The 26,844-nt window shown below is 43.9% G+C and overlaps 1 protein-coding gene across 1 annotated transcript in view; it reads right to left on the reverse strand.

Moving 5' to 3' along the window:
* Positions 1-26,844, reverse strand: part of TRPM1 (transient receptor potential cation channel subfamily M member 1) — a gene marked incomplete at its 5' end in the record, with an annotated part of 381,597 nt that overhangs the window by 158,456 nt on the left and 196,297 nt on the right. Inside the window, one exon of the mRNA XM_085646142.1 lies at positions 16,385-16,677. Coding sequence (XP_085502268.1) covers positions 16,385-16,677 — 293 coding nt within the window. The remainder of the gene's footprint in view (positions 1-16,384; positions 16,678-26,844) is intronic.

Raw genomic sequence — 26,844 nt, forward strand, 5'->3', positions numbered from 1 at the left:
TAGAGACTGGAGGGCCCTCATACGGCGGCACCTTACCGGTGAGGTTCCATTTGGAACAGCCCTTCGATGAGAAGTTGAACATAGATGAAAATTGCACCTCTCTCTGCACCAGAATTAATACGGTCCTTGATGCCCATGCCCCGTTAAAAACACGTAGCTGCAAGGGCAAAGACTCTGCCCCCTGGTTCAATGACGAACTAAAAAATTTAAAGCAAGGTTGTAAACAAGCGGAGAGAAGGTGGAGACGCGATTATATTAACACCTCGAAAGAGCTCTGGAAAACCAAGGTCTCTACCTATAAGAATCTGATTAGAAAATCTAAAGCTGAATACTATTCCTCGCTGATTTGCAACACCACCAACAACTCCAGGAGTATTTTTAACATACTAAACAGCGTCACTAACCCGGAGTGTTCCAAGAATGCGATTGTCCCGTCCCAAGATCTTTGCGACAACCTTGCCGCATTTTTTAAGGAAAAAATCGAACTCATCCTTAAAGACCTGGACATGCCTCTGGAGTTTGGCCCCCCATCTGGCCTGAGCCCTGTTTCTCCAGTAGAACGATTGACTGGCCTTGCCCTGGCTACGAGTGAAACGCTACTCGAGTTCCCTCTACTTCCCTATGAGGCCTTCACTAAATTAGCCAGAGGGATCGTCTCCGGTTCTCCTTTGGATCCGGTGCCTCCCAAAGTTTGGAAGGAATTTGAGGATGAACTATTCCCCCCTCTTCACCAAATCTGTAACCAATCTCTGGTGACTGGTACTGTTCCAGTTCATTGGAAACGGGCGTTAGTTTCTCCTCTGTTAAAGAAGCCCTCCTTAGACCCTGACTGTTCTAAGAACTATCGACCCATCTCCCTGCTGCCTTTCCCCGCCAAGATAGTTGAGCGTTTGGTCAGTAACACTCTTTCCAACTATCTCGAACTCCATCTATTATTAGATGGGGACCAATTCGGTTTTCGGCCTGCTCATGGGACCGAAACAGCCCTCATCACCGCTATGGACGAGCTTCAAAGGCGTGCAGGCAGAAGACAGGCAGCGTTCCTGATCCTGCTCGACATGTCTGCTGCCTTTGACACGGTGAACCATAGGATCCTAATACGGAGGCTGTGGGAGGCGGGAGTGAGAGATACCGCACTGCATTGGCTCCATTCATTTCTGCAGTATAGGCAGCAGGCAGTATCCATGCCACCTTTCCAGTCAGATTTTTCCCTGGTAACACATGGAGTCCCTCAGGGCTCGGAAATCAGCCCAATTCTCTTTAATATATACCTTAGACCTCTGATCTCTCTCATCAAAAGCTTCGGCATCAGGATTGTGAACTATGCCGACGACACGCAGATGATTTTCTCCCTGGAAGGTGAGGACTCAACCTCCGTGGAGGCTTTACATAATTGTCTGCGTGAAACGTCTAGTTGGCTGAAGGATAACTCCCTTCAGTTTAACGCAGGAAAGACGGAGGTGCTTTTCAGTGCAGGTACTAGGATTCCCCAACCTTTTCCGACTAATTTTTGGCCCCCGGAAACTAGGTCCAATGTACAGCCGGTGGAATCTGTGCGCAACCTTGGGGTCATGTTTGATCAGAGGCTCAGCATGGAGACGCATGTTCAAAAAACGTCTGCCTGTTGTTTTGCCATCCTTCGCTCCCTAGGGAAAGTCTTGCCCCTCTTACCTACCTTTGCCCGCGCCCAAGTGGTCAGATGTACTATTCTTAGCAGGTTGGATTACTGTAATGCCCTCCTGCTCGGGTCCCCTGAGTTCTTGCTGGACAGGCTCCAGAGGGTCCAATCAGCTGCTGCTAAACTGGCTTTGGGGTTGCCGAGAAGTTCTCATGGAGCGTCCGCATTGGCAAAACTGCATTGGCTTCCTACAAGGCAGAGAATTCATTTTAAGGCCCTCTGTATAGTTTTTAGGGCTCTCCATGGAGCTGGTCCAGCTCCCCTGCAATGTACATTTGCCTGGAATACCTCATCCAGACAGCTTCGATCTTCTGTCGCTAAACTGGTAGTTGTTCCTAGATTCAGGAAGGTCAGAGCCGGTGGCAGATCCTTCGAAGTGACTGCCGCCAGACTATGGAGTACTCTCCCTATCGAGATTAGACACACCAGCGAACTCCTCCCGTTCAGAAGGAAGATTAAAACTTGGCTTTTCCCATGCTAGCCCGCTCTCATTACTGTCTCTTTTTCTTTCAGCGCCAGGATGCCTGCAATGGTGACAGCCGCGCTTTACAAATGTCTAAAATAAAATAAAATAATAAGGACATCGTTAATGACATCACTGATGACACCATAATCATGTACAGCATAGAGTTACTGCATGAATACTTGCCCAGTGCATAGCATGGAAACAGTGTGAGACCTGGAAGCAGGCGCAGTTGTGCATGTGAAAATTATGTGGTGCACCATTTACAAATCTCTAAAGTTTAGGGTTCAAGCAGTGCCTAACTTTTGCCAGTAAAAGGAGCAAATGTTGAAAGGAATACAGAACAATGCAAACATTCAGCCCAAGTCACAAACATCTGGGTTTAATCCAATGTTCTTTTGCTAACCACGCCTCCTCAGTATGGACCCAGCCATATACAAATCAGTCTTGACCCTGTTCCTCATGGGGACAGCCCAGTCTGAACAGCCAAGCCAGGTCCTCCCTGGACTGGAAACAAGCATCCTGGGACTGGTTTCGGGGCATCACCCCTCATCAGCCAGGCTAGCTTGAATCCAGTGGTGCAGTGTGCACGGGACCTGCACATATGTCTTGACACTGGCCCATCTTCATGACAATCTGCCACATGGTGGCACTGTCTGACTTTTTTAACATTAGCAGGCGATTCAATGATACAGAATATATAAAAAAATGTATACCAGGACCTCCAAGCCAGTCTCACATCTGTCAGAGGCTGGAAATAGTCCATGTTTTCATATCTGCAGGAGTGTGATGGTCATTTGATAGGATGTGTACTGGCATTTGAATGCGCTGGCAGGGATAGTGGGTGGTGAAAGCTGCAGTGGCTTCTTAGGAAATATTTTGGGAACTCCCACTTATTTTTTTCAAGAATATCCTGCTTGTGGATCTTTTTGGCCAGAATGCTCCAGAAGCACCAATTTATGATACTAACAATAGGAGAAGTGTCAGGTGGTCTCATATCCTGGAACATCAGACAAATATGCTAATATATACTCCATGGTAGCTGATGTCTTAGATCCCTATAGTAAAAGCCCAGAGAATGAGATCCTGGTAACAGCCATACACTGTACCATGGTTGGTTTACCTAGTGAACAATTTTATAGGAAAATATCAACCTAGCTTTATACAGATAAAGAAAGTCTTTTGTACAACAATAAAAGCAGGCACTCTAAGAAAAAATCAATAGCTGCAGTCAAGAGCCGCAACAAGGAAGCAATAGTGGCTTACAGGAAGGAGTATAAGCATGTATAAAACATCGGAAGGAGGGAATAGGAGGAGTATAAAAAGCAACACCTGGTTGCCGCACCAAAAACTAAAGATAATAAGACATTTTGGCAAGTGGTCTTCTATGGCAGCAGCAGGATATCTAGGGAGGAAGAGTTTTATATGGAGCCGCAGAATTGGTCACATTAATTGGAGAGCTCCATAAAGGCCCAGTTATAGAATCCAATTTTAATGAAGAAAGTGTCCAGTATAATACTCCAATTAAGGAAGATCCAAATACCCCAAGTCATGTTATTACGTAGATCTCAGGGCATCTTTTCATTTGGTCCTCTGGGCAAAGTTATGGACTGTACTGAAAAATAGGAACATGCAGAAAACTCTGTTGGAGCTAATAATGTGGCATTATAGTAACAACTACGCCCATGTAAGATTGGGTAGAAAGGGCAAGTTAACAGATTGAATTGCCATTGAGAGACAAGTTTGGTATGGCGTTTTTGCACCAAATCTGTTTACACTCTATAGAACTGGGGTGATTGACCTACTTAATGAAAGTAACAGCAATTCACCCATCATGGCTGGTCACTAAATTCCCATCCTCATATTTGCAGCTGATTCCCTTTTAATATCAAAGAAATCCATAAGTCTGTAAATGTTGCTCAAGACATTTTACACCTTTTCCAGGCAACATTGTCCAGAAATTAACCCATTTGAAACAAAATTAAAGGCCTTTAATGCCCATAGATCCTACAGGGAAAAGGTATATCTGGGTGATGCAGAGTTACAAAGAGTGAAGGAGTTTTATTAGTTGGATATATGGTTGGCGAATTCGGCATTTGCAATTGTAACAGCCCAAAAGTCTTCAACTTTTCCCCCCATATCATCAGTGCTAGAACTATACCATGAAAAAGCAGTTGGGGGCACTTTATATGCCTCAAAGATTTGAGGGACTTGCAATCTAACAAATTAGATTAATGAGATTTCTCCTGACACTACTGCACTTGGATTTGGCCCTAAAGAGTATAACATGTTACTAACATTGAACACCTAATTTATTGGGTAAGACTTTGGTCTAGCAAGATTTTATAACCCTGTTAGAATGCATTCTCTCAATCGAAAGGTCTGGATCCGAGATGAAAATTACCTTAGTTACATTATGTCAAGTCATGATTTTACAAGCAGGACATGACAGAGGCTTCGGACAATCCTGAATCCAACACCAAGGGAATGCTGTTGTGTAAAGTTGACTTGTATAATGAGGTTAATCACCCGGTATGGTAGCCAGGCACTGTAGTGGGCGTGTAGGCGTAGGCTTGAGTGTGGTGGCAGTAAGCCTCGAGGACTTAGTTGAAGAGTCAGGTCTTCAGCTTCTTGCAGAATTTGAGAGGTGAGCAGAGGCTCTAATGTGTTGAGAGAGGCTGTCCCAGGTCTTGGGTGCAATGTAGGAGAATGCTAGAACTTCCATTCTGCGTCTGTGGATGCAGGGGTTGTACGAATGAGAGCGAGGCTAAACACAGATGTCTGGTGGGTCGGTAAAAATGAAGACGGTTGTTAAGGTATGTTAGTCTGATCTTGTGCAGTGCCTTGTATGCGTGTGTGAGGAGTTTGAATGGGCAGCGTTTATGTATTGGGAGCCAGTCGAGCTCTCAGGGATGGGGTACGATGTGGATGCATCGTGGGAGGTTGAGGATGAATCTTGCTGCAGTGTTAAGGATGGTCTGGAGTCAGTGGAGGAGATGGTTGAAGATCCCAGCATAGAGTGCATTGCTGTAGTCTAATCTACTTGTGATGAAGGCTTGTGTGATGGTGCATGTGGTGTTCTTAGTTAGCCACTTGAAGATCTTATAAAGCACGCAGAGTTCATTGTAAGCAGAAGGAGCTGGCTGCGTTGACCTGTGCTGGCATGTTGAGCATATTGTCAAGAATGATTCCCAGGTTTCTTGTGGGATTGGTTGGTATGGGTGTGGGCTGATGGTCTGATGCTGGGGAAATTGAAATCAAGATATTGGCCATATGTTGCTGAAAGCCGGCTCATGTAGTCAAGCACAGAAGCTTGACCGCAACATTTCTTGACTTTAAATTTACTCTGGACTTTGAAAACATTGTGGACAAGCTAGACCCACCAGAAGCAAGATCTTTAGTCTTATAATTCAGATATGGAATTTTATTGGTTAATTTTTTGTGCAGCAAATGGTGATCAGTGAACAAAAGAGCACATATGTGCCCAGCTCGTAAGTCACTTTCTGAAACTGAGGCATATCTCATGGTTTTCCTATCCTGCAAACCATCCGATTAGAACATTTTGGATATTACCTATCTGCCAGAAACTGGCAGTAGGACGACAGTTTGAGGTAGAACTTAGAATTCTAAGAACTGAAAATAATGAATTGATTGTATTTCCTGTGTTCATGTATTTAGATCATGTTTGGAGGATTAGACATAAGTTTACTGTAAGGATGTCGGGTTTTATAACTTTTAATGGTAACATGGCAGTCAGTTTTATTTGGAGAGAATCTTATTTATATGATTTGTTTTTAATGACGAGCTTTTTATATAAGTATTGTATTGTATTTTATTTTATTTATGTTTTCTGGGGGAATTGCCCTCGAAATAAAAATTTATAAGGATCAGATGTTTATTTTTAGAGCTTAGCTGAAGATTTGGTGGCATTGCAGATTTTTGAACAATGTAGAATATAATGGTGTCCCACTTAGAGATGGTTTATTTCACACTGGCGTTGTAAGCATGGGTCTAAGGTTGTATGCCATTGTTCCCATCTCAGGAACTAAACTACAGAGTGTTGTCCATAAAGCCTCTCAGTAGGTATCTTTTCAATTTCAAATATATACTTGTTATCCTTTTGACTTAAAATTGTGGGTCATGTAAAAAAAAGAATTGTTACAAATATACATTAATTTAATTAAAAATATAACAACAAATGTTCTTCCCTAACTACTCTTCACTCTGGACTATCATACTGAAAGAAAACAACACACCAGCTGATAAAAATTACTTTCTATTTATTTATAATTAAAAATCAAGTAACATAGTTATTTGTTTAATAAATTAATTACAATTTTATTTTCCCACTAACAGTATCAGTTGCATTGTGTCTAATGCAAGCTTAACTGTAATTTGTGGTTTATGGTATTATTATTTTAAATTGTGGTTTGTGTTTTGTGTTTTGTGTTTTATTTGCCACTTTAATTAAACTAAAATATAATTTGGTGTTGTAAAATTAAATATTTTGAATTATAATAACATATTTTAATAACAAAAATATTCTAACATTCAAAATACTTAAACAAATGGGCTATACATTTGAATGTATTTACTTGTAGGAAATTCTAATTTTCCCACCACAATATTGGCCCTATTTGTTTTGCTGGATTTACAGCTCTGTGCATTTTACCCATGCTAAATGGAAGCTAAGTGACTGCTATAAGCCATATTATCAAAAGTGTCCCAGGAGAACATGGCATTCACTTTTTGAGTCTCCAGGGAACTTTGATATCATATAAGGTATGGCAGATGCTTGTGATGCTCATTCTGCAATACGGACAGCACCAGCTCTTAATGTGCACTAGCATTAGCCAAAGGGGTTGTGTTCTCATTTACATACAGGAATGGACTCATGCAAATCATGAAATATCAGGAACAAAAAGTCCAGACAAGTCTGCGTTATCGTTTAGATTCAGGTAAAGAATTCCAACATTCGGGTTTCGTGGTGTGAAATCTTTATGATGAGGGTGATTTAAAATTCTGAGTGGAATTGGCAGAACATGGCAAACAGCCAACATGTGTTTCACCCCCTTACACGGCTTGGGGCTTCTTCAGGGCATCGTGTTAAAGTAGGCACTTAAGTCTTCTGTATGCAGGGCGCACAAGTGCATCTTCTGTAAAATCAATTCCTTGAATTGATTTTACATAAGACATACTCATGGGAATTTTGCCCGAGATTCGATAGATCGACTTAGGATCATCAGGCGCCCTGCATACAGAAGACTTAAGCGCCTACTTTAACACGATGCCCTGAAGAAGCCCCAGGCCGGATGGCCGTGTAAGGAGGTGAAACACGTGTTGGCTGTTTGTCATGTTCTGCCAATTCTACTCAGAATTATAAATCACCCCCACATAAAGATTTCACACCCTTGACTATGAAAAGGAGTGCCCGTCAGTGAGCATCATGGACCCTGTGATGAGCAGGGCCAGCTTTAGCACTGGTGGCACCCTGTGCGACAATGTATCTTGGCCCCTCATGACCACCTCCGCCATGGATTCCCTCACTATCACCATTGACCAGTCTCCATAACCACCGTCTCTTAGATTCATTTAGTTTTATAGCGCAACTCATGCCAGTTTACGATGTCAGAACACTTTACACCATACAGGCATTGCACAGAGACAATCAATCATTGCTGTGTAAATCAGTGTATAGGAAATGTTATATAAGACTGAGGCCTAGGAGTCACATTCCATCCATACTGGTAGGCAGTATAGTTTAAGAGTCCTTGGACCTATTTATATTATATAAACTTTGTGATGTGATTGGGGAACACGTTCTTTGCAGCAGCCATATTAATCCTCTGCTATGATGAATCAAAACTTTCACTAGACAAAGCTCTGGTCTCTCTCCAGGAAGAACATTAATCACCGGAGTTTTCATTTTTATTGGAGCCTGAAAATTGCTGGGACAGTGTACGCGGCATAAGGTGCTTTTAAAACGATGAACGTGGCGCTCCCACCCCAAGTCAGCTCCCAGTGCGTTGGCACCAATCGTACCGCCCCAGAGCCTGACCTGGTGATGAGGCTCTATGAACTTCAATACCTGTAGCCACTAAATGTTGCTCCTCAAAATATGAGCAGTGGTAGAGTGGCAGACTGAGCAATAATACTTTTTTGGCCTCTTTTTTAAAACAGAAAATGCAGTTTCCAACTCTAACATAAAGGTTTTCTTTAGCAAACACCACAGCAGTGTATGTGGGGTCTTACAATGGGTTCACTGACAAAATATCGATGTTATAAATATAGAAGTAAAAAATATTGATGCAAAAAGTATAGAATGCAAAAATATTGACTCCCTGTACTTGAAAAGGTAAGTACCCATTATCGAGGAAAAAATCGATGTGAAAATATAGTTGTACAAAATATCAATTATATATATATAAAATAAAATAATAAATATTTAATATGTTAAAAACAAATATTTATATAAAAAATAAAGTAGATTTACTATAAATTTTAAAAATATAATAAATACACTTAATAAAAAAATGTAAACACACATACATAATAATTATATATTTACTTTAAAACAATTAATAAACTATTAAGTTGAATTTATTTTCCTTCATTTGATAACTTTATTTCGGTCAAAGACCATAAAAGTGCAGATAAAATACATACAAAGCACGAAGAATAAAAAACAGGATAAAAAGAGGTATTAAAAAGACATTAAATTCAGTAGTTATCAAAAATGAATTGAAGGGAGAAAAAAAAAAAAAGGAAACTTTATCTATCACATATTTACAAGAACATTTGTCTTCTGCGCCACATACTAAGTAGAAAGCGAGATACAGCAAAGACAATAGGAGGATGGGTATCATATATCAAAACCAGGCAGGCCTGTGCAAAATGGCGAAATCCAAGGTTCCTGCATATCGGGATTAACCAGCATTTCCTAATTCGAGCATATGCAGGGCAAAAAAACAAAACATGGGGGACATCTTCGCTTTTATAATTACATATAGGACAGGCTTCCCCTTCTGATTTGACCCATTTAGAAGTAAAATGCCTAATGGGTAGGCTACCATGCCTGAGTTGAAGGTACAACTTCCTTGCTTGAGGCGGTTGTATTACGTCTAAGAGTTCTTCAAATCGGGGTTCCATTTTTACTAAGAGGAACTCAGTAGACAACTTGCCCAATGTTACGGATCTCTGTAGATTTGACAGGTTCTGCCGCCTCATCTGAATTTGAAGATCTGATTTCGTCATCCCCAGGCAAGACAACTCAGGGGTCTTCCAAATCTGTAAAATACCTAGCTTCTTACTAGAGGCTTTAATATGGAGCAACCATGGGATATTTTGGTTTTTTAATTTGGGCCAGATCTCCTGGAACTCAGCTCTATAGGGGGCCAACTCTGGAATAGACCATAACCTCTTCCAGTATAGCATAGGTCTTACAGCTACAAGCTCATCTATCGGCTCCAGCCCCAAGTCAAAGCGTAGGGGAATGAGTGGTGTACTTAATGGTAAGCCTACCAGATTCCTCGTAAAGTTCTGCTCCGCCCTCAAAAGACTGGAAATATTTTTGTGGCCCCAAAATTCAGCACCGTAGATTGAGGCCATTCTTGCTTGGAGTCGATAAATTTCTAGGGCCGGGGCTACCGGTTTAAGATCGGATATCCTATGAGATTTACTAATACCTCCACTCAGTTGTGTTAGTTTAAGGGCAGATTTGGAGATTTGGGGGCCCCATTCAAAATTTTCTGTTATAGTTATGCCTAGATAGACAAATATTTTGACTCGCTCCAAAGGGATCCCGTTAAGGACAGGGTTCGGTCGTGTCCGCCTCGGGGGATTGAAGATCATATACTTGGTTTTATCCAAGTTTATCTCCAATCCCGCAAGGCGCAAAATGCCACAAAACCATCCAGGGTACGCTGGAGGCCCGATGATGTTTTGGATAACAACAGAGTGTCATCCGAAAACATCAAAGCGGGCACTCTCCCAGTCGCTAGTCTGGGAGAATCACTATTTGTAATACCAGACAGATGATCAACCAGACCATTTATATATAGGCTGAATAGCGTTGGAGCCAGGACGCAACCCTGGCGTACTCCCCTTAAAACAGGGAAGCGTTTAGATAAATCCCCATGCCTCCCGCACCTAACCCGAGCATAATTATTAGTATGTAATCTAATTAATGCTGTCAGAAGGTAGAGCGGGAGTCCCAGGTCTGCCAGGACCCCCCATAACTTAGCCCTAGGGACAAGATCGAATGCCGCCCGCAAGTCAACAAACACAAGGTAGAGGCTGCCACCCTCCACAATTGTAGTTTTCCAAAATAAGACCTGAAGGCGGAATATTTGATCCAAAGTAGAGATACCTGACCTAAATCCTGCCTGAAGTGTTGTTAATACTTCATTTTCCTCCATCCAGCTCAAGATCCGATCCAAAATAATCCTGCCCATTAGCTTTTGGGTTGTATCTATAAGGCTGATGGGCCTATAGTTGGATGGGGTTAGCGGACAACCCTTTTTGTAAATGGGAACCACCTCAGTGCCCAACCATGTCCCTGGGAGATCAGTTCCAAATAAAATCTCATTAAACAGAGCAGCCAGGTATGGTGCCCATATTTTTGGCTGTGTACGAAAAAGGTCACCTGGAAGTTTATCCAGGCCAGGGGCCTTATTGGGAGGTAGTCTTCCTATTGCTGACTCAAACTCCTTCAGGGTTACAATTTCGGGGCATTCGGGGTACCTCTCATCCCCAATGTTAATTTGGTTCTTATTCCGCCGTCCGCCTGAGGCCCCATCCAATCGGTACTCATGGGGGGAGCCCCGGGAGGTCGACGGATAAGGTGCCCCATCTATCCCAAGCGGTAGGGCAGCCGGCCACTTTAGTCCCATTTCCTTCCGGGGTTTACTATTTGGGTCAATTATAGTGTTCAGTTCAACACTAGCGTATAGAGCACTAAAGTGTGCCTCCCACGCTGATGACGCGATGTTTGGGACACAAGCCCTATCACCCCCATTCGTGACTGTTGCAACGGTAGCCCAAAATGACTTAGTATCCCTTAGGATCCCATCTCTTCCCATATCTTATCCTCCCAGTCCTTCTTACCCCTTGTAATTGCCTTTTTGTAGAGAAGTCGAAATTTCTTTATACAAACTCTATCTTGGGTTTTAATGGCAACCAGTAGATCTTTTTTTGGCTTTCTACAAGGGGCATCGTACCAGGGATGTAGCTTCACCCGTGGTGGTTTGGCCGCAACTACAGGGCAGAACATATCCACTAGATTATCTACCAATTGCTCGTGGATTTTCACTGCTCTGCCCTTGTGGGCGTCATCCCCCATTTCAAGGATCGAGGGTATGGCTCTGTTATAGATTTTTGCCAATAGAATAGGGGACTCCTGTAAAAGTGGCCATTTAACCCTACGTCTGTTGTTAGTTATTATGTAGGGAGGAATAGCACTTGTTATATCGGGCGAAGGATTTATCAGCCCAAAGCTGCCAGGTTTTAATGATAGTACAAGGGCATTATGATCACTATCGTGCCTTGGGACAACCCTAAAATCCATCAGCCTGTCCCAGTGTTTAATTTCCATCATTATATAATCAATGATGGAGGTTTGGTGTAATCTATTAAAAGTAGCTGACCCAGGTCTATCGGGCTCCACCCGTCCATTACATGCCCGCAAAGAAGTTGAAAGGGTAAATGATTGTAGTTGCAGGACCAATGGAGTCCAGGCCTTAACAGGGGTAATCTGTGGTTCGGGAACTTGCCAGAGCTGGTCTTCATCGTCCTGTTCATCCCACCCAGGGCTCGCCAGGGGCTCAAACTGACAGTTGAAGTCTCCTCCAATCACGAGTGCTGTTGTTGGATCAAGTGACTGGATACAACTGCAACAGACTCCCGCCCGCACTTAGTGGGTCTAGAATAGATATTCGCTATAGCCAACTGCGACATATTTTCTGGGGTCAGAAGTACACACTGGACATCTGGGGAGTTAAGGTGCATTTGTACAACCCTGGCACCCAAATGCGTAGCCACCCATATTGTTAGCCCGCCCGATGGCCTCCCCCTAGCCCCAATTGAAGCAAGTATATCAAAGGTAACATACCCAGGCATAACACTCTCCTCCAATGCCCAGGTTTCCTGCATCAAACAAATGTCGTGGAGAGCCATAAAGGAGCCCCACTCGGGCAGCGGCAATTTGTTTTTTATTCCAGCCACATTCCAAGACAGGATTTTTATGGGGCCCTCGGTTCTTACTGGATTACTTTGTACTCTTTCCATACCAATATAGTTCCCAAGATCCAAAATCTGATTCCTATGCTCGAATTCACCTACGGTGGTCTTATTAGGAGATAATAAATCGTTAGGGGCACTAATCTCTACAGATTGTTTTAATGCCCCCCGTTGCATCATAACTTCGTTATTTAGAAGGTAATTTGTGCTAAAATTCAATTGGGGGGAAAGAGAGGCCCTACCCTTTGACTCGCCGGTATGTCCATCTATGCCACTGGCCATAGGGGAAATAGGGGGATATCCCTCCGGGCGTCAGTCGACCAGTTCAAGAGAATAGAACCTATTTTTTGGGGGGAATAAAGAGAGCAAGGGAGAGTATGAACTTGTACCCTCCCCGGCTACCGTCCCCTGATAGATATTATGGGGAAAATTATCATAAACCCCCCGTTGTCGGTAATTCGTGTCCCAACCTAGTCTCCTCTGGGCATTTGGGTAGAAATATGAAAGGGGGAGGGGAAATATTTGAGTGTTCGACCAGACAGGCAACCCATTACATATAAATTCCACAGCACTCTTGTGTCTAAAATTTATAATCACACAGTTTCCTGTAAGGGTTTTGGGTCTAAGCCCAATCCAGTCAATTTATTTTAGAATTTTAAATTATATAAAAATGTTCAAGAATAAAAATTATATATATATATATATATTTTTTTTTTCACCAAAGGCCCAAGCATTTCAGGACGCACTCGACAGGTAATGTAAAACCATCCGGTTTATTTAAAAAGGAAAATCCAGCATCTTTATTCCAGTCTTTCATAATCTTCGTGCCTGACGCGTTTCAAGGCTTCCAGCCTCTTATTCATAGGCGGCTTGTAACGTGAGTGTTGGCAGAGAGCTCTAATTAGCAAGCTAATTGGATGCATGCTGTTTTATACTGGCCCCCAGTGGGCCTGGCTGAGAGCATTTGTTTCCACATTTTCTCTTCATGCATGCTAGGATTTGTAGTCCATTTAGAGCATTCGTTATCTTTTGTAAGTTCTGTTAACATTCACTCTTCATAGCTACATATTTACCCTTTAGTAACATATGGGGTGGACGTGTGGGAACATTCCAACTGCCAATAATCAGAAACGGTTCAGAACGTTTTTCTTAAGTACCTCCTTGCTGTACCCAAAAGCTGCTCTTCCTTTGTATGCCATGCCAAATTGGGGATTCCCTTTATTGTAGATACAGTCCAGATTCAGCCTATTTTGGTCTGGCATCAAATCTGGACTCCGGGGACAATACTAAACTGTGCCATCATAACGGATTGTCTTAATTCCTGTTTTACTCTTCGTATACCGTGGCTGTAGTACATCAAGTTTCTCTCAGGAGATCTGGGGCACCCAGAATACTTTGACCACCCGAAATCCCTAGAAGGCATTAGCAGAAAAAAACTAAAAGCCGAATACCTGACTTAGTTTGAGGAGCATAGGCTATCCTCAGAATTGCTGAGGCATAGCATACTGAATAACCAAACAATGATGACTACGTATGAAATGAAGCCCTATCTTAAAGAAATCCTGAATTCTAGACACCGGTTGGCTCTCACCTGCTTTAGGGTGGACACATTCCATCATTTGACCAGCTTCCCTACTGTTAATGATTGGTCTACACCCTTACCGAATTGCTCCTGCAATAAGGTGTCATCTCAGAGTCCTATACATATTGTCTTCTTTTGCAAACTCTATAATGCCTAGTGGAAGCGTTTTAATCTACCTTTGTTTAGGTCGCATATGTAGGCCTGGTTACCTCTTTTTGCAAACCTTACCTACACTTTACATATGTAGGACTATGTCACATTTTAAGGGCTTTGATTAACTGCAGGAAGAGCATTCAATAGATTGCAATTTTGTTTGCATGGCCTTTATTAATTATATATTTGAATCTGCTAGTGATTTGTACAATATAATATGATTTGCATATAGGTTTTTAAAGTTTTTTTGTTCTTATGCATGCTTTTAACTACTGCATTTCGCTTTTATGATATTGAAATCGAATAAAGCTTATTTTATTTGATATTGATTTGACTCCTGATTGACTCATATACAGATGTCATCTTTCACTTCTGTGCCAGTAAACTTTAATATCATGGGCAAATGGTCAAAGAGCACTAAATGTAATTACTCATGTATCACTATAGAAAAAAAGGTTTCCAGTCTAATAATTGAATTCACTCCACACAAAATTTCTTATTAGAAAGCACCCCAACACAAAGCAAGAAAAAGTAAAACATTTGCTGTAATTCTGATAACCTCCAAAACCAATGTTTCCTGTTGTGGGTATCAACCTACTGGTGGGTCTTGAGCTGATTTTTGGTGGATCACAAAGGTTTAAGCAATAAATAAAGATACCTTGAAAATCTGCATTGATCTTATCACATTTGCTGTGCTTTGAAAACAGCGGGCTCGATTCAGAAAGGTAAACTGAGACTCAAGTCCAACTTTACTACTTTCGGTATTCACAAAGGGCATTTACTACTCGTAGATGCCCTTTGTGAATACTGAAAGTCGAACTTACCAGCTTTCCGTAGTCAGAAAGGGCATTCACGAGTAGTAAATGCTCATTGTGAATATTGAAAGTCGTAAAGTTAGACTTTTGTCTCACTTTACCTTTGTGAAACGAGCCCAGAAATTGGATGTCAAGCTATGTCTTCTGACAAATTGCAGCTTTTTTTTTTGTTCCTGGGGTTGGTGTTTTCAAACTCCTCCCACATTGCAGTCAGAGAAAGAAAGTTAAAGTGTATTATGTGACAAACTTGCTGGGGTAGATATAGTGTGAAAGGGAATTCTGTGCTGTCATTTTTTTTAAACAAAATCTAAATACCTGTAAATTATTTGTATACATTCACCAGTTAGGAATGCAAAAACGAAGCACATTTTTATGTAGTACTAAAGTGTGATGGAAACAAAGATTTTAATAGGATCAAAACAAATCAAGACACTTTTCTTGGTGATGCACAAATGAAATTCACTGAAACTGATTTCCACACATTATCATTTGTGTGCAATATAGTTTAAACAGTAAAATTGTATGTCTGCACAAATGTTGTGGCCATTTCAATGGAAAATGTACTGGCTGCAAAGACAGTGTGCTCTCTCAATGCTTTAGCTACATATAAAAAAACACCGGCCTTATGTCCATTAAAGCTAGGTGGGTCGCTAATGTTTGTCGTTCTAAAAATTAGGTTGTGGTTCTAAAACATTTGGTAAGTACTGCCATAAGCAGTTATAGCTAAGCAAGATACACATTGCATCGTAGTTCGATGTCCCCTGAAAAAGCTTCATACAAGTCATAAAAACTAATAGCATGAATAGTAGCTCGAGCTATGTTCAGTGTGGATTTTCATTCCATATATTAGACCATTATCAAATATACATTCAATTAAGTTTTGAAAGAAGAGAGACAGCAGAATCAGAAATAACAACCTAATGGTAAAACATGTGGCTTGTTCTCCTAAAGAGAACTAGCTTGGGCTGGCAAGTGATATAAAAAGTGAGTGGATCAAAGAAGTGGTGAAGGTGGCAAGAAAGATATGTTCATCCTGCCCCTATGTTACAAGGTTGGTGATCAGTTGTCGGCATTGTGCATTGTTGAAATAATTAAATTTCTGGAAATGGTCAAATACATTTTACAATATGCTAATAATTTAACATGAGTTAATTTCAATTTAATAGGTTACTTTGCCTATTAGGATGTCAGTTTTTCTTGTATAATATGGCCACTGAAGTTTCCCCAGTTGACCCTATCACAAGAGTGGTTCTCATGGAGACCCAAAGCTGCCTCCCCTTTAAGCTCCATGTTGGAATGTTTTAATTATAAAGAAACAATATTTTTCACACATAATTCTCTGTTTACAATGCAAACAAAGCTATTGTTTTGAACATTTACTTCTATTGAACTTGCACTGTGTACTCTTTGAAAATGAACTTCTATTGAACTTGCACTGTGTACTCTTCATCACTCACTTGGAGTTGTTGTCCAAATCTTGAGAGATGTCATCCACAAGTTCGCTCTCTGAGGATTCGTGAGCCATGGATTTGTAGAGTTTGCATGCTACGAGTGCCTTGGCCATGGCCTCTTCCCCTCGCTGCCAAAGGAAGAGCGCCATCTTCTGGCGCTTCAGCAGCACAGCCCACACCATCAGCTCATGAAATGGGTACTGAAACCGGCTGACCTCAGGGTCATCCACATCGATGTCTATCTCTTCCTCCTTTTTCTTCTTCTTCTTCTTTTTTCCCTTGGATGGGGGTTCATCGTCCTTATAAAAGTGATGTTGAATTAATGAGTGAATTATAAAGATCATTGAAATACATTCTGCTTGTTGTACATTGGTTACTTAGCAGTGCAATACTTGCATATTGAACTTACACAGGGCCAGGCTCATGGAGTGCAGCACATGAATGCCATGGGTACCTTTGATGGGTTAGGTTCCCAGAGCTGTAGTTTTGTATCAGACTTCAGAGGGTGTCAGCCCACAGAATTGCTACAATTGTGTACTAGATGCAAAAACCCACAACTACTTACTCTATCAACATCAACCTTTCCAGCTAGTCGGATGCTCCTCCTAGGTGAATACAAATTCTACGCAAAGCAGTGTTTATGTCACTGACTCCAGGTTCTGCAATGGGCCAGATTTTTAAACAGAAAGACAAATTCTACGAAGGCACTCAGAAACGTTCGAGTCTGTTCTCCTCACTTGAACATATAATAGTCATTGCACCCTACCCTGTCACTGTGAGTCATTATTTTGTTAACATATTGTCCTGTAGTTCTCCCATCACCTCCATTTTTACTGCTCAACGTATTCACAAGCCTTTCTTTAGCGCTACTCCCCACTCAGTACTTGCCGTCTTATTTTATGTGATTTTGAATGATGAACTGACAATATTTTGAACCCCTGCTGTTTTCTGTCTACACCAGATGGCAATATTTCCAGTGGAAGTCCCAGGACATATTTCCTATAATTCTAAATCCTATTATGGATGCTGCACACCAAACTGGAAAAGATCCTATGGGAAAGGATGAATCTGGACATGTGATACTGGACTGGATATCTTGTTAACTAAGAGCCTAAGAAAGATGTTTTATCACATCACTGATCCCAGTGACATTTACTAACCTTTAGACTACCATAAGACACTGTCCCTAGTCCACTGTTGTCTAGTAGCAACGTCTCCCAGATGCGTAACTTAGGGACACAACATTCATTTGGAAGCTGATTTTCAATGTAATGACGATTGCGCACATGGCGCGCTGTCGTCATTACATTGAAAACAAAACTGAAACTTCATTTCAGCTTCAATGTTTCGGTGCTTGTGGGCCTATCTCAGCCCCCCGAGCACTGAAACACTTGGGAGAGGTATCGTTGGAAAGGGGAGACTCTCCCCTTTCAAATGGTACCCTTCCCTAGTGGAGCCCTGCTTGGGGACCCCCACCCCCAAAACAAATGCCACACTCTTTCGGCCCCCGAGGGGGGCAGAAAGCCCATTAAGCACCATGGATGTGTTTTATTTATACGTAGGGGTGGGGGTTGCCCAGTATAGGCATGCCAATGTCCCACCCCCAAAACATTACCACAGTCTTTCTGCCCCCTCCCCAGGAAGTAGATTTGGCAATAGCCCCTTATCTTCTCCCTCGGGGGGCAGAAAGCCCATTAGGCACCAGTGGTTACTTTTTTCAAAATTCAGGGTGGGGGCTGCCAGATGGGTATAAAAATGCCCCTCCCCCCAAAAAATAGCCCCCGTTTTGCCCCCACCCTAGGGTGGCAGAAAGCCCACTAGGCACAGGCTTTTTTTGGAATGTGCCTACCTGTGGATTTTGGATCCTAGCGCAGCTGGCACCCAAGGAAACATGGCAAAACAATACATTTTTGAGAACTAAACGCCCAGGGGAATCCAGAAGGTGGTGACTTGTGTGGCTGTCACTCGGTTCTGTGATGGAAACTTCTGGAATCTGCGCAGATCCACAAAATTCAACCCACACCGCATTCACCAAAGTCTTTCGATAAAAAGGATACCTCACTTGTGTGGTAGGCCTAGTGCCCGCAACCGGAAACGTCCCAAAACGCAACGTGGATACACCACATTATTGCAGTGAAAACTGACCCTTTCTTGGCAAAGTGCCTAGCTGTAGATTTTGATCCCTAGCTCTTCCAGCACCTGGGGAAACCTAGCAAATCTATACATTTTTGAAAACTAGACACCCAGGGAAATACCTTGTGTGGCTCTCACCAGGCTCTCTTACCCAGAATTCCTTGCAAACCTCAAACTTTCTAAAAAAAGAACACATTTTCCTCACATTTCTGTGATGGAAAGTTCTGGAATCTGCATGAATCCACAAAATTCCTCCCACCCTGCATTCCCCAAAGTCTTCAGAGAAAAAGTTACCTCACTTTTGTGGGTAGGCCCGCGACAGGAAAGGGCACAAAATGCAACATGGACACACCACATTTTTACAGTGAAAACGGACCCTTTTTTTGCAAAGTGCCTAGCTGTAGATTGTGAACCCTAGCTTTGCTGGCACCTAAGGAAACCTAGCAAACCTATACATTTTACTCAGGAGAACAAGGGGAACGCTGGGTGGTAGGACATTTGTGCCGGCGATCCCACGCAAAATTTTTGGGAGAATGTGATTTCTACAGCTAAATATAAGGTTTGCAGGGGATTCTGGGTAGGGAAACGTTGGGGGACCCACGCAAGCCATAATTCATTGGACTCCCCAGGGTGTCTAGTTTTTAGAAATGTGTGGGTTTGGTAGGTTTCCCTAGATGGCCGCGAGCCGGGGACCAAAAACTCATCTGTCCTCCCTGTCAAAAGCAAATTTTAAAATAATTTAAATTACGTATAAAATAATACCCAAGTTGGTCCAACATTGTGACATATTCAACACAAACAATACTGTAAGGAGTGGGAGAGGGAAAAATGAACATTTAATTTCATTGAATTTATTTGAAAACATATTTAAATAAAATGCATACATATACTTTAAATTTTTAGTAACAATGTAATAATATGTTAAGTTGTGGTTTTTGTGTGTTGCCTTTGCTACTGTAGTAGGTCTCGGTGAACATCAGTTAGGGAAATGTCTTATAATACTGTTTAATTAAAAAATAAATAATATTTCTTTATTTAAAATAGATTTCCTTGCAATTACCTGTTACTTCCTATACAGAGATCTCCACTCCTGTGGTGCAGGTTACCTCCCTGGTGGTGAAAAACCCCACAAACAGATGGAAAGTAACGTTTCTCTTGTAAATTTAGTCATAGGAGTCTACACTTCTCGTTTGAGATGTAAATACCCAATCAGAAATGGTGAATAGCACTGAAGTGGAGATTTACATCTATGTTACACCTCAGTGGAGAAGCAGATCTACTTGCAAGTAGATCTACGGATGCAAACCTTTAAGAATAGGGCCCTATTCACATTTCCTTTACAGATAAAGCCAAATGTTACTATCACCAGGGTCCAGAACGTAAAATCTCAAGATATACGCATCCCAATGAGCTAGTATTTTCTTAAGATAACCAAGATTCTAATTTATGGTCCATTTAAAAGCGAAGGCCTCTTTGCATTCATTAGAGGAAGACAGTGTTGTTCCACATAGCATTACTTTTTTTTAAAAATAGTTTTTATTGGCATTTGTAATATAAAAACTTTAACAGTTACATTCTGCAAGACAATCATCACATATTATTCGATCTGTGGGCCATAGGCATCTGGACCCTCCATGTTGTATGCAGCCCACAGCAGAGAAGAGCAGCAACAGTGCATCACAATATAACAGCAGTGATGAATAAGTATTGCCCCTTGTCCAGACTATGTTTTCATAATGTTCTATGGGGTCTTGAATCCCAGTGTCAGGGGGGAGGCATGAATATCCGGTACACACATTAAAGGTCATCGTAGTTCACAGTGCTGAGCCAGTCTACAAATGGCTCCCAGAAGTCCTGGGGGCGGGATCGCCCTGATAGCTGTTCCCAATATGTCTCCAATTGCATTTTACAGTGTGTAACACAAATGATCCAATTTTTTGTAGTCGGTGGCCGGGCCACTCTCCAATGTATGTAGACTTGGCGTTTTGCCAGTATTAACAGCATCGCAGTTAACCTTCTACGTTTGGGTGGAATGCCAGTGTTGTCTCCCAGCAATGCCGCCAGCGGCGTGCAGGGCAGTGTATGTCTTATAATGGTCTGTATGTGCTGTAACACACGTATCCAGAAGTTAGCCACCGGCCGGCAATGCCATGCCACAAGTAAGAAGCTGGCCTGTATGTCCCCACATCGCCAGCAGCGATCATCAGATAGCAGGCCCATTCGGTGCAATTGTGTCGGAGTGCGATATAGGTGGTGTATATATTTAAAGTGAATTAGTCTTAGCCGATAATTAGAGGACAACAGTTTCAGCTGCCCGCAGACCAATTTCCATTGGTCGTCCGAGATGTTCGTCCCTATCTCTGTCTCCCACCCCGTTTTTGCCTCGGGAATAATGAGTGGGGATTCTCGCTGCATGGTGTTATATATGCGGGTGATTAGCTTACAGCCATGCTCAATCGCAACTACGTTTTCTAGGGCAGCCAGTGTGGGTGGGGGTGCAGAAACGTGTTAAACCCACTTCTGCAGGAAGAGCGTAACTGGTAATACAGAAGCATGTCCGCTGCTGTGGGGGGCGTCTGTCTGCACATCTGCTGTACAGTTAAGAAAGTGTCTGCAGGGAAGAGGTCCACGCCCTTGCATATTTTAGGCTGTGTCGCTCTTTCGTGCGCCCCGCGATCTGCCAGTGGGGGTATATGTGGATAATTCGCTAATTGCATCGAGGGGGTGTATAACTTGTCTAGTTTTGCTCTTTTGCGCAGTCCTGTCCTGGCCCAGCGCAGCGCCTCTATGGAATTAACCTCGTCTCGGGGTCTTTTATAGTTTTGAAAAATGGCGGTAGCAAGTGGCAGTGGTGCCACTCTGTCAGTAAATCAGTCAGTACATTTTTCGGAGTATGGTCCCTGCCTTTACTTTTATAGATTGCCATGTTTTAATTTGTGAATATTCCATCCACTCTGTCCATTTCTATAGTTACATGTGGCTGAAAAGGCGTAGGGTGTACCCAATAGTAGAGGAAGTGCGCCTGTGCGCTATAAGCATATAATATAAAATCCGGTGCCGCCAGTTCTCCTTGGCATTGGGGTAGGGTGAGTGTCTCCCATGCTATCCGAGGCTGTTTCCACGCCCATACCAGTTCGATCATGAGGGAGCGAAGTGTTTTGAAGAAGTGTGTCGTTAGGGGAATGGGGATGTTTACAAACAGGTACAACAGCTTGGGTAAGATGATCATTTTGGTCAAATCAATGCGTCCCACCAATGAGAGGGGTAGCATCCTCCACCGGGTCGCCCTCTCCTTGATCCAGTCAATTGCCCTGCCGTAGTTTTCAGACCACAATTCATTAATATCCCTCCTCAGCCAAATCCCCAGATAGCGTGTTGGTCCTGTCGCCCAGGTGATAGGGTACTCCGTGTCGAAGGGTCGAGTGCCGGAGGTCAGGTGGAAGATGACAGATTTGTTCCAATTTATTCACACCCCGGAGAGTTCCCCATAGCGAATCAGTTCCCTTGTCATGGGTGCCAGATTCTCACTAGTGTCAATCATGTATAGTGTAATATCATCTGCATATAGTGAGATTGATAATCCGCACGATGTAAACCCTATGCTGCGATGTGTATGGTGTTGCCTAATGTGCGCTGTCAGTGGCTCTGTTGCAATTGAAAAAAGAAGGGGTGAAAGGGGACACCCCTGTCTTGTCCCCCTGGTTATATTGAAGGGCTCAGAGACTCGCACGCGCGCTGTGGGCATCGTTTATAATAGTTGTATCTGTCGAATAAAAATGGCGCTGAGACCTATGCGGAGTAGCAGTGGTAAGAGAAAGCTTCACTCCAAGGAGTCGAATGCCTTAGTGGCATCGAGTAAGGCTGCAATGGCCTGGACGTTTGGGTCAAGGTAATTCATTAATACAAATATTGTTTGGAGATTTTGGGACGTAGAACGTCCTGGTATGAAACCGGACTGGTCTGGTAAAATTATTCGGGTGAGCAGAGGTTGCATTTGGGTAGCTAAAAGCTTTGCGAAGGTTTTTGCATCTATATTTATTAGTGAAATTGAGCAATATGAATCGCATTGGGTAGGGTCTTTGTCTGGTTTTAAAACCGTTATTATAATGGCTTCTCTCATTGAGGGGGTAAATAACCCACCTCCATGGCTTCGTGATATACCTCTAAAAGGTGAGGAGCTAGGATATCTGCGTATTCTTTATAGAATTTGACTGTCAGGCCATCAGGGCCAGGGGCCTTATCTGCCAGGTTACCGCCAATGATCTGTTTGATGTCTTCCACCGTAAAAGGCATCTCCATGTACTCTCTATAGGCTCTCTCGAACCAAACTAATGCTATTGAATCAAAATATTCGTTCAATAGGTCCTCTGTCAGGCCTATATCAGACTTATACAGTTGTGCGTACAAACTGCGCATCGTGGACAGGACTTCTGGTGGAGAGCAAACTGGTTCCCCCTCCATGGTGGTCAATTCTGTAATAAAGGGGGAGCCTCTGGGCCCATGTAGGAGATTGGCCAGTGTTTTGCTCGGTCTGTCCCCTTCTCCGTATCTACGTGCTGTGGCCTGTTTGAGTAGGAATTTAACTTACCGCTCGGCTTCCTCCTGAAAGGACGTGAGGGTGTTGTGCATCGTGGCTAATAGAGAGGGTGTTGGTGTTGTGCAGTATTGTGTTTCTAGTTTGTGTAGTTCCTTATCGATTTGACTCAGACTATTTCTGATATCACAGAGAACCCCAGATTGTTCTGCAATACAATGTCCACGGATCACTACTTTAACCGCCTCCCATAGATTGCCCACGGTCGTCACCGACCCATTATTATGGTCAAAGTAATCTTGTATGTGCACTCTAATGCTTTTGCGAAATGCTGAGTCCAATAGAGCATTGGGTGGGAGGCGCCACGAGAAGGGCTGTCGATAAGGCTGTGGGAGTAGTAGTGCTAGGGCCACTGGAGCATGGTCTGACAGCGTTCTCGCATGGTGGCTGGCTGCCTGCACACTGGTCTGCAAATCTCTAGTTAAGAGCCAAAACCCTATTCTGGACCAGGCCTGTCGATGGTACGTGATGCAGATACTCTCCCTCACCCCGCGGTAGAGAGCTCGCCAAGGGTCAGATAGGTCATAGTCTTGTATAATACAATGCAGGGTTGCTGATGCTTGTGGGTAATGGGCGCACGGCGTTCCTTCTCTGTCCATGTAAGGGGAAAGCGAGATATTAAAATCCCCACCGAGAGTATTGCGGAGTCTCCCATAGACTGGATTTTGTGCCAGAGGTGTTGAAAAAAAGCATGGTTGTCTATATTAGGCCCATAGACATTAGCTATGATCAGTGGACAGTGATATAATGTTCCTTTCAGAAGAAGAATTCGCCCCTCTGGGTCTTTAATCGATTGATGTGTGTGCCAGGGGACTCCTTTCCGTATAAGAGTCGCCACCCCCCGGGAGCAACTTGAAAAGCCTGCACTATGGGTCTCGCTCCAGCGAGCAGTGGACAATCTCGTGTTTGTTGACCCTAGGAGGTGAGTCTCCTGCAGGAGGCATATATCTATTTGGTGTCTAGACAAGTATGATTGTACTAGCCTGGATTTGCGGTGGTCATTTAGACCACGCACATTCCAAGTAAGGCAGTTGAGACTAGATATGTGGCTGCACCTTCCACTTAAAAGCCAGGTTAGGTATGTCAGTTTCTGTGTGCTCTCTCCGCTGTACCCTTGCCCACACATGGTGCTTGCGGTGTGGTTTGTGTGTAAGACTACACAATGTTCTGGCTAGACCCGACTGTCCATAGGTGAAATCACATATTGCTATGACTGTACTGTCTTGCGGCAAACAACAACAAACATCAACTCCCCCCCCACCACCCCACGGCCACACCAACCCCCCAAACAGGTTGTGTATCCCTTAATGAACATCTCCCGTCGATAGGGAGCCCTTGTAATGTAGTACCACTGAGAATCAAACCTCAGGGGGGTGCGGGGTTGCCTGCTAACTGCCCTGTCACGCTCTGACAGGGTGGCAGAGCGTATATGGTCCGCTCTGGCATGTTTGGTTATCAACAGTGGCCATTCCAATACTGTACGGTACCGTCCCTCTCACCCTTTATATCATCAGTCATTGTCACTCATCTGATTGCTGGAATCATGCGAGGCCTCGGTCTGCTGTTGTCCATCCATCTTGGCCTTTTGTTTTGTGAACTTCATAGCAGCGCTGGCATCAGTGAAAACAGAGGTTTTCCTCCTGTGTGAACCCGCAGTTTAGCCGGGTACATCACTGCATACTTCATGCCTGTCTGTTGGAGCAGTTTTTTGGCCGGTATGAATTCTCGTCTCGCAGACTGTACTGCTTGGGTGAAGTCTGGGAATAGCGCCATTCTATTTCCTTGATATTGAGTGTCTCCTTTCTCTCTGGCTGCTCTCAGTGCAGTGTCCCTGTCCCTATAATTAAGTAGGTGGGCTATAATTGGTCTCGGGGGAGCTCCCAGGCCAGGTCTGGAGCCCAGCGTCAATGTGCTCGTTCCACCAGGAACATCGGGGTGAGGTCCTCTGCACAGAGATCCCGAAGCAAATCTTCCACGTACCTTTCCATGTTTTGGATATTGGTTGATTCTGGTATTACTGTGATACGAATGTTATTCCTTCTGGACCTCGCCTTCAAATCTTCATTGCGGGCCGTGATCACTTCTAGGACTTTCTCCATCCGGAGCATGGCACCACTTGTCGTTCCCTGACGAACTTCTGAGTCCGAGACTCGCTGCTCCAGTGTGTCCAACCGACTCTCGTGCTTATCAATCTTTTGTGACATGTGTTCCATTCTTTCCGCCATATTGTCTAATTTGGTATCAATAGCCTTCAGGCTACCCCTCACCTCACGCATCATCGCCCGGATGTCGTTGTCTTGGTCTGTGCCCATTTGGGTCTCGGGGACTACAGTGAGGGAAGACGCGAGAGGCTCCTGGAAACGCGAAGATCGCTTCTCATAATTGAGTTTCGGTTGCTTATTGTCGGTTTTCCCCATGTTGATATTAGGTAATGTTCCTCTCACAGTTCTGGGGCTCAGCGACGGCCACTCTTTACTCCCGCTGTTGCGTTGCGGTGCATTGTGAGTAGGTCGCAGTCTTGGAGGGAGAGCGTTATATTTGAAAGCCGTCGTATCTCAGCGTTTATAGTATATGTTTAGTGTCTCTCCGTGATTAATTCGGCCTAAGCATCAATGGGAGCCCGGTCATGCAGTCTGTTCTGGTGCTAGAATGATGAACGAGTGCCTCCCTGCCCCGTGTCCACTCTGCTGGAACCCCCAGTAGGCCTCAAAGAGCAGAGGCTTTCACCATTCTTACTTTCTCAACGAGTTGCTCCTTGCACCCACTTCGTTATCAGTTTGTCGCTGTTAGGTATGCCACTTCACTGCCCGAGCCACAGCCCACAGTTTCTGAGGTGTCACTCTGTCAGGGAAACACGCAGTTGCTGGCGTCCCTCCAACAGTTCTTCAACGCTGTCACTCAGTTAGGCGACATCCAGAGCAGTGGGTCGTTATGAGGCCTCTGCTGGGTGTGTTACTCCTGGGCTGTATAGAGGTATCAGTGGAGGTCACTTCCCAACCAGTCACCCTTGGCTGGTTTAGTTCATGGAGTCCCTCAGATCAGGCGCTAACTCTCCTGCAGAACCACAACGGATTGCCACAGTGCTTAAATCCGGGTGGATGCAGGTTCCGTTTGTGGCACACACGGGGAAACGGAGTGGGAGCCTACCAGGCCACGATTTTGAATCGGCCTCTGTCCGGGGCCCGTGGTGGTAAAAGTGCTGCCTGTGTCGTTCTAGATCCCCCGTCGATGCCCCTGCACCCCCCAGGCGGCGGCCACCACTCGCAGCCATCCGCTCCCGGCCCTCTGGGGGTGTTTTACGATCGCAGCCGGGGGGGGGGGAGAGACGCGCCGGCCAGCCGGACTCACCGCAGCTGATGTGGGTATGCGGCGCCTCGGCTCCCGGGCGCAGCAGAGCGGGTATCCGGCGTCAGCAGTCCACCATTTTGCATCTCACCTCTCCACCGTTCGCTGCGCCGGACCCTCCGTCACCACCGCCGCGTATGTAGTCCACGGCCAGGCGATGGAGTCAGCAGTACTTTTGGGGAGGGCTGATGATGTCTCGCCGCCCATACCCCTACCGTGGACTTCCGCTTTGATCTATCGGACCGGAGTAGGCAACACTGCGTCTGCGCTGAGTCTGCGGTTTCCACTGGCTCTCGCGGTTCCAAACTCTGCCAACTGCTGCTTGGGGGTCAGCTTTGTATGTCTGCTGTTTTTCGTGCTGCGATCGTCAGGCCTCAGATAATGTACGGATTAT

The sequence above is a fragment of the Triturus cristatus genome, chromosome 3_1, assembly GCF_964204655.1.
Source record: "Triturus cristatus chromosome 3_1, aTriCri1.1, whole genome shotgun sequence".
Classification (NCBI taxonomy): domain Eukaryota; kingdom Metazoa; phylum Chordata; class Amphibia; order Caudata; family Salamandridae; genus Triturus; species Triturus cristatus.